The sequence below is a fragment of the Ochotona princeps genome, chromosome 8, assembly GCF_030435755.1.
Source record: "Ochotona princeps isolate mOchPri1 chromosome 8, mOchPri1.hap1, whole genome shotgun sequence".
NCBI lineage: Eukaryota > Metazoa > Chordata > Mammalia > Lagomorpha > Ochotonidae > Ochotona > Ochotona princeps.
Window position 1 is genome coordinate 56148849 of NC_080839.1, and position 12308 is coordinate 56161156.

The 12308-nt window shown below is 44.4% G+C and overlaps 1 protein-coding gene across 2 annotated transcripts in view; it reads right to left on the reverse strand.

Annotated features, from left to right (window-relative positions):
- Positions 1-12308, reverse strand: part of VIT (vitrin) — a 103110-nt gene that overhangs the window by 49522 nt on the left and 41280 nt on the right. Inside the window, exons 5-6 of one of the 2 annotated variants that reach the window (XM_058668091.1) lie at positions 6131-6264; positions 809-892 (exon numbers count right to left, since the gene is read on the reverse strand). In XM_058668091.1, coding sequence (XP_058524074.1) covers positions 809-892; positions 6131-6264 — 218 coding nt within the window. The remainder of the gene's footprint in view (positions 1-808; positions 893-6130; positions 6265-12308) is intronic. The other variant, XM_058668090.1, reaches the window with a different exon arrangement.

Sequence of the window (12308 nt, forward strand, 5' to 3'; positions counted from 1 at the left end):
TAGGATAAACCAAGAGTAGCCTGGGGGTGATTAAAAGCAATGAACAGGTAAAGCGCTTGAAACAGTGCCTGGCAACTCAGCCAAGGCTCAGTAAATGCTAGCTTCCATCACTTTCTTAAGCCACATTCATCTGAAGTACATCAATAGTTTCTGGAAGCAAATGCAAAATCCCATTATAAAGCTTCTCTTTGTGTGGAAAATCAAAACACCCCAAAGACACAATAATGTATAGTGCAATTATTGATTTAACACAGAATCCTGCAAAAAGGTTTTTTTTTGTTGTTGTCGTTTGTTTTTTTGGCTTGAAAGCTACCTGTATACCACTTGTGGCTCAAATGGAAGTCAGGTTGACATAATCCTATAAACTGTGCATTTTGGGCCTGGGTGATTAGGATTAGCTTCTCGCTGTTATCACATAAGCCACACCATTTCCTTTGCCTGCCTTCATTTCATACCTAAGTAGTTACAGCCCTTTTCCTCTGAGTTGCCAGGAAACACTCCCAGAAAGAATCTTGTGTCATCTAAAGTAACAATACGAGCGAATGCAAGGCGACAGTCATTCTGAATGAAAAATGACACAAACAAAAACAATCTTAGAATTATGAAGAAAAAAAAATGAAAGCCTTCCCACCTATGTCCCTGCCACCTGATCCCATCGGTTTCTGTGCTCGTGTTCTTGGCATCTGTTAAAACACTGCGAAAGTCAGTGGAGCTCAACCGGTTAAGATGCTGATTTCGACATCATCTCCCAAAACACAATATTGCATGTTTGTGAACGCAGAAGGTTTAGATTAAATCACACGAGGACACTTGCCTGCTTTGGCAGCTGGGCTTTTGGAGGCTGAATATGTAAGAGCTGATGGGTAGGTTACACCCTTTTGAGGCTTACTTTCTGTAAAAAAAAAGAGAGAGAGAGAGAGAGAGAAGAGATTTATTTTTGTCACAGGAATTTTAGATGGTTCCGTACTGACAGGTTGACTCTTCCAATTGATCTCTCTAAAGTTCTACAAAAGCAGTCAGTCTCCCTGGTTCTGAGTTGTGATTCTACTAAGGAAGGCAAGTTGGCTTTTTGTTTTCCTGTCTGGCCTGCGCTTTATGAATATTAGAATGCCATCAATACAACCACCACGATCCAGAGCTATTGAACGCTGGTAATCCTTCTTTCGTTCATGAATTTGTGACATGGGAGCTTATACATGTGGCTTGGCATGTAACTGCAGGTGAACCGGAAACATTCTGGATGCTCTCCTTTGAGGTGACAGCATGCTCTGGTCTCAGGCTGGCAATGTGTGTGCCTAGATGGCTACTTCTCACTTTACCAGATCCTATGGGAGTCATTCAGTTCCATGGCAATCGAGAAACCTGAAAGCAGGTGGATACAGATCAGCCTTGAAAACGAACTGCGTGCTATCCTCCTGGGGAGAGACTGCTTGGATGTCGGGTAAGGAAGAGGAAAATGTATGTCAGGGAAACAAGAGAGGCAGTGAAGCAAAGTGATCAGGCCTTGCATTCGCAGGTACTAAGCCTCCGATGACTGAAAATGGCCTGAGCAGGCCACCGTGTCTTTCTGTGACCGTGAGGTGATGCCTGAAATTGCACTGTAGGAGCGTTGTTCTGCAATTAACCTGAAAGCAATCAGTAGGAAGCATCTGAAAAAAAAAAGTAATTTTTCTGACTTGGGAAGCACTGAATTCTCCTGGCTTTAAGCAGTGTCTGGAGTGTAGCAGGTGCTCAAGAAATACGTGTTGCAGAAAGAAATCTCTTAATGCCTGGCTCTTCCAAGCCACACCCCCTTGGGAGAGAATCACCTGTATCTGACGCAGTAGGTGCTCTGTGTCTGTGAGTTACACGTCTATGAATTCAGCCAACTGCTGATGGCAAATATTTGGGAAAAATGCATCTGTACTGAACATAGATTTTCTATTGCCACCCTCCACCCTGAGGAATACAGCATTACGATGATTTTCCTAGGACTTAGCCTTGTAGTAGATACTGCAAGAAATGTAGAAATGGTTTCAATGTGTGAGAGGAATATGTATAAGTTCTGTGCCACTACAGTGCTGTTCTATAGGATGGACCTGAACATGAACGGACTTGGATAACTGTACAAGGCTTGAAGCCAAAAGCTTGCAGACACCAAAGCATGACTGAGTTTGCCTACAGTGCGAACATCTCAGCTCTCCCCCGGGGGCACCACATCAGCAGGATGGGACTTGTGGTGGAGACAGGGACAAGTAGAGCGTGGAGTTCCCAGGGGTGGAGCAGAGTCAAGAGTGCAGTTTTGCCCAACCTCCTGGTGGCACAAGGGGTTGTGAGGCTGTGACGAACAAAGAACAGAGTGTCTGTGATTAGGAGTGAGGCGATGCAGGTGTCGGGTTGGATGTGACTGTTGCTGAATGGCCTTATCTTCCGTGACTCATTTTTCCACTTAAAAAGTATAAGGAGAGCTGTGGCCCTACCCACTACACTGAGAAGATTTGGAAATATTTCAGAGGTATTGCAGAGCTCCTTGGAGAGGTGAAATTGCATCCTGTATGACCTATAAATGCTGCCTCATGTGAACATGGGGGAAAATATCTGGGTTTATTTGCGTGACTTCACCTCATTTGAATCACCTGCCGAATGGAACTTGGCATTCCCAGGTCCCCCATCCACGCAGACCTATTCCGAGTACAGACCATGACCGAGGCCCTGGGAAAGTGAGGTGGCCATAATGTTCGCCTCTCTTTGTCATTTTTCTCACATCTGAGACTGAGGACTTCTGTTTTCATTCAGAAAAAAAAAGCATGCAGGCAGTTTTTGGAAATGTGGATCAATGGGCTAGCCAGAGACCATGCTGATCACAAATGCACATGGCTCTCCACAGCCGCCCTGCCGAAGTAAGTTAATGATTCTTGGTAAGTTCGGTAATGGGCTCACTGTGACCTGAAAAAATTAGAAAATGAAACCCAGAGAAAGGTCACAGAAGCATCTGGGTCTTCAGAGGGGGATTCTGGCTGGATCCAGTTCAAGGTGTTGACCGTGAACCTTGCTCCTTGACCCCAGTGAGTTGATAGTTATAGGTTGCAGTCAAGTGCGCTCCCCTAACTCCGCCATAGGAGGAGGGTTCCCTAACTGGCACAGAAGTGTGAATGTTTAGTGACCAGAGGTGAAAAGTGTTTTGGGTTAGATACAGTTACATGCAATGAAGGGAGAAGGAAGTTGAGATTTATAGGGAAACATCTCAGCAGGTTGATTTTCATTAAAAAAAAAAAAGCGCTAAAATCTATATTTTCATGGAAATCAGTTTATTTCTAAATCTCAGAAATCTTGGATGACAGGCTAAATACTGCAGGTTGAAGTGCTCTTGTTTAGCTAGGAGGTACTTGGCAGGCACCGTGTGGTCGTTACGTTTCTCTGTCTCCCAACGTACCTGTATTTTGGGCACTAGCATTTTCTATGATTCCTGCTCGGAATCATTTGTTACAAAATGGAGACTGAAACTGGTTTAATTTGAACCACAGGTGTGTGTGACTTAGCAGGAAAGGAACAGGGATTGCTCAAGCTGAGGCGTCCTAAAAGGTCTGTTTGTAGACTCCTTATAAACCCTGCTGTAGAAACCACGAAACGGACTGGGAGTATAGGATGTGTTAACGGCAGCAGACCCCAGGCAATCATCCAGATCACAAGATACACCATATCCTGGGACCTTTCCCTCTTCCTTGCCTCAATCGGCATTTTAGAAGTAGCTCTTTCTCACAGAGTCTCATGGCACTTAGTGTTGTTGGGAAACCAGAAAACTTTGTCTGCATCTACTTAAAAATTTTGTAGACTCTCCTTAGGAAAAAGTGAGTGGTTCAGGTCTGTGGGATAAGTCTGAAAGGAGCATGGGATCTGACGTAGTGCTTAAATGATACTGTAGACCCTCCAGCAGCTGGAAGGGCTTCCACTGGCCAGTCTCGGGAAATCTGAGCATCAGAAAGGATGATGATGACAATGGATACATGGTCAGATGGCATTTTGAAAACCGGTCTTTGAGTCTATAGCCCACTTAAAAATAACAGGTGAAGAGTGGAAAATTCTTCTTGATGTAAGAATACTACCTAATAAATGTGGAAGAAAAGGCAGGATTAGAAAAATGGTCATTGTGTTATTGCAGTCTGACTGCAATGACAGACCTCCATATGCACGTGTTCTGCACCTGTGAATGCAACCATCTTGCTTAGGAAATATTTGGGGGGGAATTGCATCTGTACCATGCAGGCTGAATTGTGCAGGCTTTCATTTTCTTGTTCTTATCCCTGGGACAATACAATTTAGCAACTATTTACTTAGCAGTTACCCTGTATTAGGCATTATAATTCAAAATGATTTAAAGTATGCAGGATGTTGCGCGTTTCCATTCTACGCACATGCAATACCATTCTATACAAGGAATTTGAGCATCTGTGGATTTTGGTGTCTGCGGTGAGTCCTGCAGCCAATCACATGTCTTCTGAAGGGGTGGCTGTGCTAAAGCGATACTAGGAGCAGCCGTGACGTTCATACCATCGGGTTTATTTGCTGCAGGAACAAACTTCACCCAATACAAAGACACCTTGTATTATTCATTATTACCTCTAATACAATATAAAATTATATTATTAGTTATAGAAGGTATCTTTGCCATGAAGAGCTATGGTGCGTTATCCAAGTAAACCTTGGCATCACCAAGAACTGGACAAGCTGGCATTGTGTGTCTCTTGGAATGGCTGTGGCGGTGTAACACAGTGGCTGTGCTATGCTACTACCAATCTGTGCCAGAATATTTAATCTGAACCCAAGGAAAGAGGAGGATTTGTCTGAAGTCCAGACTGTGCACAAGGATTTTGTGACCAAAAAAATGACTGTAATGGGAGATAGTTCCAGGCTAAGAGCTACTACGTGCATGTGATAACTAGATGCAATGCATAATTTTGTTGGGATTGTAGGTGGATCGAAAAAAAAAAAAGAGAAAAGAAAAGGAGGAAGGAAACGAGAAGGAAGGAATAGAAAAGAGGAAGGAAGTGAGAGGAGAAAAGGAAATATTATGAAGACTACTTGAGGCTCTATATTAATAATAATACTTCAGAAATAATTGAACACACTTGAAAAATACTTGTTTTTGAGGTACAGTTCTGCACCAGTGTTTATTCAGGTGTGGCAATGGTGTTGTCATTTAGGAAATGCTTTAGTTCTCATGTGATGCGTGCTGAAATAATTCAGGTTAAAGGGACGTGGTTCCTGTGGCTGCTTTTCCTCATGGGTCCTAATGACGTATAGACAGCTAATGGATAAAGCAAACTGAACATTAACAGCAGTGAAAGGGGTATGGGTCTGAATTATACTTTTGTTCTGATTTCTTTTGTAAATTCAAAAATTAAAAATCAAATGTTGAGCTTCAAAAATTCATCAAAATTTAAAAAGTGGGAGGATGGATCATGGTACAACAAAGATAGTTTTCACTGTGAAATCACAGTAGTCATTAGTTCATTGACATGGAAAAGTGAAAGTAATTATTTGTTCTATTGCCTTAGAAAGGGGAAGCCGATTAAGGGGTGAAATAATTAAATTAAATTTATATTAAATAAATTATATTAATTTATTTAAATTAATAAATTAATTAATGATAAATAATTAAATTAATGATAAATAATTGGAATTAAGTATGGTTTCCTTCATTTTTTAAGTAAAACTATTTACATAAAAGTGAAATAATTAAATTAAAATTTTAAATTTCAAAATAAAATTCTAGTCCAGTTCTCTGAGCTTGCGTTAAAATTTATTCATCTGACAGAAATCTCAAGGGACAATTTTCCAGAAAGGAGGCACAGTTGGTCTGGCTAAACAACTAGTTCTACAACCTTGATTATGAAATATAATGCATTTCATTAAAATTTTCATTGTACTTACAGATTAGCCACAGGGTACTTAGCAATTGAAGCTTTTTAATATTTCCAAAATTGACTTGATAGTGATTTATCACGAAATTCTAACACATTGTTTCATGATCCTAATTATTAGAACTAATGCTTCCGATTCTTGTGGAGTGAGCATAAGGAAGGGGCCCCTTGGGGAGCAAGGGGTCCTCAGGGGTCAAGGTTAGCAGCGTTTGACAGTGTGGTAGCCATACCTGAGATGACGAAGGATTCTCTCCATCGTGGAAGGGAGAGGGATTGGACACCATTGGAATAACTCCCTTTATAACCAGATTGTCCAGCAACTTTCCGAACAAGTATTTTTCCTCCCGAATTATTGAGCACTCCGCTATAAAGAGAAAGAAATGAATGTTTGAATGAAGAACAGAAATCCCGTTTGGCATGACCATCGGTCTATTAAGCCAGCCTCCAACTTTATGTAGACTTAGGAAAAGAGCAAGAACAAGAACAAGCAGACCTTGACCACTAATCCAACCTCCACGGATGGTGCCTCTGCTGCACGTGGCCTGCATCTGACCTCTCAAGTCACGTGTTCTCTTCTAGCACCAGATTGCTCTGTTGCCTCAAATTTTGTCTTTTCTGGTTTCCTCATCCCCAGTGGTTCTTTTTTTTTTTTAAATATTTATTTGATTTATTATTATTTATTTTTATTGGAAAGTCAGATAAATAGAGAAGAGGAGAGACAGAGAGGAGGATCTTCCATCTGTCGATTCGCTCCCCAAGTGGCCACAACAGCCAGTGCTGCACTGATCTGAAGCCAGGAGCCTGGAGCTTCTTCCAGGTCTCCCTCACGGGTGCAGGGTCCCAAAGCTTTGGGCTGTCCTCGACTGCTTTCCCAGGCCACAAGCAGGGAGCTGGATGGGAAGCAGGGTCACCGGGATACAAATCGGCATCCATGTGGGATCCTGGCGCATATAAGGCAAGGACTTTTGCCGCTAGGCTACTGCACTGGGCCCCCCAGTAAAACCTCTTTCCTGGTATTTTCCAGTTTGGTTCTGTGACATCACAGAATTAACGCTGTTATTTCACCGGGTGCTATGAAATTATAAAAAGTAACTTTTTTTTTGTAGAGAAGGTGTACAGCTAAATTAAATGTATTAAAAACAAAACCCCAAACACTGGAAACTGTTTTCTTAATTTCTGGGCTTTTTCCAATTTTTTGGTCCTGATGTGGAAGGGACTGATCCGTCCCTGCCTTCCCTTCTGTGTTAGACAAATTTTCCCACTTGGCTCCCACACAGCACTTTCTTATTCCCTGCCCCAGAGCCTGATGCGGTCCCTTGAGATTTCTAATTTATGGCACCACGGGATTGAAAAGAAAATGTCTGATGTTTCCATCAACGCCCCTCCTTCTCTTCAGGAAAGTTTGTTTCCTGCCCTTCCACCTTTACGGTGAGTCAGCAAGTCACAGCATTTGACTTTCCTAGTGACCCAGAGGACAGCCAATGACAACACAGGGAGAGCCCCCAGGACCCGGGGATACTTCTCATGTGTGCTCGCCCTCTGGGCCATCACACACACACACACACACACACACACCACACACACACACCACACACATACACACCACACCACACCACACCCACCACACACTACTCACGCACACACCACACCACACACCACACATACCACACACACCACACCACACACATCACACACACTACTCACGCACACACCACACCACACACCACACATACCACACACACCACACCACACACATCACACACACTACTCACACACCCCACCTCCTACACACACCACACCACACACACCACACCACACACACCACACCACACCACACCACACCACACCACACCACACCACACCACACCACACGCTACTACATCACACACATCACACCACACACACCACACACTACTCACACACCACACCACACATAACACTCACACATATTTACACATACCACACACACACCATGCAATACCACATATGACACACAAATACACCCCACACACCCCACACAACACACAACCACACACCACATACACATACCGCATACACATACCACACACCACACACACCACACCACACCATATGCACACACATACCACACATACACACTCCACATACACTACACACACATACTACTCACACACACCATGCACATACCACACACACGTACATACCACACACACCACACATATACCCCACATACACCACACACACACACACCACTCACACACACCATGCCCACAGATGTGTGCGTGCGTGCGCTGAGAGAATCCTCATTGTCAAAGGGTTTCAAACCTGTGTCTAACCTCAACTCCTGGGTTCTTTGCTTTTGCGAAGGGTTACTTCTCAGAGTTCAAGAGCTCAGGCACCTCTCCGTCCATTGACGCCAACTCCCCATTACTCCCTCAAGTCTTTTGTTGTTGTTAAATTTTTATTTTGAATTTTTGAATCCTGTGGTGCAATTTTGTATAGACTGGGATTCCCCTCCAAATTCCCACCCACCAACAGATTTTCCCCATGTTGCTACAGTAGTATAGACCTTCATAAGGAGTTATACATCAATCAGTATGTCATTTAAGGGTGCCCTGACATTGCTGATACAGACAACATCAGACAGTCCAGCATCTCATTGTCTACACATTTCCAACAGTTTCATTGGGAGTTCATCTTTGATTTGGAAGCAGAGATGCATATTGCATTGTATCCCCACATCTGGACAACTCCCTCAAGTCTTAACAGCCTCTCTTCTCTCTGGTCACTTTGTTTCTCCCCACAGCCATCAGGCTGGTCTCCCTCCCCTGGACAAAGCACAGCATTCCCACGGACATGCTCCTGTTGCATTGCTCTCTCCCTTGGGAGAACCTGGCTCCCATGGTGCCTGACTGTGCCTGTGCAACTTTGCAGCTGGAGCTGTTTCCTACACTTCTCCCCCTACCCTCAGCGTATCTCCCCGGCAAGATTCTGACTCTAGCGAGCACACCCACCCCTCTCAGAGTCTTGTTCTTACAATTTCAATTCTGGCTTTATTCTATTTCCTAAAAATTTCAGCAGGCAACTTTAGTTCTTAGTTAAAATAGAGATTTGTTTTCTCTTTCTTTCTTTTCCTTCCTTCCTTCCTTTCTTCCTTCCCGTGGGGCAGTTATTTTTTTTAGTCCCTGTGGTATGTAGGTGCCACTTGTACCAGCCTGTAGGGCACAATGCTTAAGCTACCAGGAATGTGTGAGCTGTTGACACTGATAGCTTGAAATCAACCATGCAGGGATGTTTATACCACAGACATTGGCAAGCTAGGCACCATGCCCCCTTGTAGAGCTGTTGTTTAACAATTAGCAGCACACTGCTAGTTCGCATTCTAATGATTAAAACAAAAACATGACCCTGTGTTCTCTTGTAATTCATCTAGCAAACTGGAAAGAAGTTTTATCCCTTTCTTTCCCCCAGAAAAAGCACTGCACCCTCAGGTTTGGGCTGCATTGTCCCATGAGGTGCATTGTGAGGATGAACGCATTTGCATCTCAGCTGCCACTGAAGAGTCAGAGCCACGCAGAGGGAGGGAAGGGCCCCCCAACCCTGAGCGCTTCCTTCAGGCTGTTTATAGGGACGGGACCTGGGGAGACACTCAGGCTGACCTGGGCTGGTGATCGTGGATGAAGCTTATGCATGACTGAAAATCAGATACTGAGCCAGGTCTGTGCTAAACTAGTGTGTTCTCATGAGTCTGCCTAGGGGGGCAGAGGGAAGCTACAGCGTCCCATGGGCTAACCTGGCAAATATGGCTGTCTCCAGGCCAGGCAGAGTCCACCACGGTGGGAGACACCGCAGAAGAGCCTGAAAGGGGCCGTGACTCCATTTATGAGGCAGGCTGGAGCTCAGAACCACTGCAGATTTCTGGAATTTGCACGAACATGGCCTCATTTACATCCTCACTCAGACTCAGGCCATTCGCAAATACACGTACTCTCTGAAAGTGGAAAACCAGAACCACTTTCTTGGCCTTCTCCAGATGCCTTGAGTGGCGCTGAGCAGGGCCTGGGTGTCTATCCCCTCCCTGGCCCCAGCACCTTGGGACTGGGGTAAACAGGGCCTGGGAGATTGGATAGTGCTGAATGGCCAGGGCTCAGAGGGCAGTGGTCAGCAGGAGACATGCTCCACGGTAAGACGGCCTCTTCATTGCTCCAACTCAGAGCAACCTCTCTCCTCTCCCAGCGTTTGAAAATACAAGGGTTAGGATAGGACTGAGCCCAAACAGGATGCCTCTTACATGTTTGTTATCCCTTTGGCTGGAAGGAATAGAGGAAATTGCTTGTAATAAGATATCTGAGCTTGATACTGTATGTGAATATTAAATCCTTTAATTCAAATTAATCCAAAGCTCTAAACCAAAATATGTTCTCTCTGGTCTGTCAGATCTGACAGTGGGGAATTCTGGCAGGACAGCGAGTGTAGGTCCCCAATGCACTTTTAACTCATGTTCTTCTCTTAAATTCTGTCTTCTGAAAACAAGCTTTGTGAAAAGCAGGCTGATAGCATCCAAAATTCCTATCTGTTTTCCCTTAAGACTTCTAATCTTCCTCCTCCCGGAAAGAGACCCTTCTGTCCAAATAGTTCCTCTAACTCTATTAGTCACTAGCTCAGGAAACCACAGTGGCACTCAGTTGCTCAAGCCTCCAATCTTGTTTACTGAAATACTGCAGCTCTTATTCTCTGCCCCTCCACTCTCAACTAGATTGTTCACACCAACTTCCTACACTCCATCCCGCTGTCTTCCCAGAGCCCCTACCCTGCCCGAGCCCTCCTCATCTTCACCCAAAGGTGCAGTCACCCATCAGAAAGCTTTTCCCAGCTCTGGCATCTACAATCCAAGCTGGAAGTGAGGGCCATGAATTTGAATCCTCGCCATGCAATTCACTAGCAATGTGATTTACTTTCTTACACCTCAGTTCCTCTTCTAGCAAATGGGGATGCCTTTAACAATCGAGACAGTGCTAGAGGGAGAGAATCAGAATGTAATGGATCAGCTGCCACTTAAAAATATCTTCCCCCTATTTTGTTAGAGAGAAAGCTTTCATCTGTTGTTTCATTGCTTAAATGCCTGCAACAGCCAGGGCTGGGTCAGGCCAAAGCACAGTACTCAACCTGAGTCTCCTGTGTGGGTGGCAGGTCTAATAGTACTTGAACCATCTTTGCTGCTCTCACAGTGTCTATGAGCATGGATCTAGCGTTGGGAGGGAGCTGGGGATTGCAGCCACGCACTCCAGTGGGATGCAGACATCCCAAGGAGCATCTTAACCACTGTACTAGATGCCTGTCATGACTACTGATGATTATGATCATGGTTTTGGTGAGGTCAGATTCGCTGTTACAGCTCTGTTCTTCCTAGGAAGCGTGGAAGGCAGAAGTTAGGAGGACAGATGGTCCAGTCAGCTGTACTTGAGTTGGAGGGTATACAGAGGCTACTCATCCTGTTTTTATTGAGATGAGCACAATGGGGCTGGCATTGTAGCACAACTTAAATCACCACTTGTGACATCTAGCATCCCATATCAGATTCTTGGTTCAAATCTCAGCTGTTCTATTTCTCATCCAGTTTCCTGCTAATGTGTCTGGGAAAGTAATGGAAGATGACCCAAGTTCTTGGGCCCCTACTGTCTAAATGGGAGACCAGGAAAGAGTTTCTGGCTCCTGGCTTCAGCTTGACCCAGATCTGGCTGTTGCGGCCGTTTAAAAAGTAAACCAACAGATAGAAGATCTGCCTGTTTGTGTTCCCCTCTTACTCTGTTACCGTGCCTTTCCAATAAATAATCTCAAACAATACATGTGCATAACAGTAGTAGATAGAGCATAGATTTGAGGATTAAGTAATAACCATGTGATAGAAGTCAAGTGCTTTGCATATACACGGCAGCCTTATTAGCAAAACTATTAAGTAAATATGCATTTCTTGATGTTTTTACCACAAACATGGACCAAATAAGTCTTACGATTCTGTGAAGGTTACTTTTGCCTCTCCTCATTTAGGCAGTGACTAAATCCGAAGCACACCACAGCTCCTGCTCTTTCCAGGATCCCAGACCAGCCACTGGTCAGGTGGTGCCACCTGTCACCCCTCCCTCTCATCTTTCCTTTGTCTCCAGGCCATCATCATAGCTCTGAGACATGGTCCTTCCTGCAAACTCCACGGCCTTCCTTGGCCACATCCCTACTGTTTCCTCGCTCAGCTTTGCATCACTAATCACTTTGGTTTCCTCATGGTGAACACAGAAGGGTAATATTTCCCTCCCTATTACAATGTAATGAGAAGTCTTTCATCTTTTCTCATGCACAGCTTCTGGGTCACCCCTTTGGGGTGGGGTTGTGCAACACAGTGCAACCTGCTTAGTTAAATTTGTATGGTTTTGC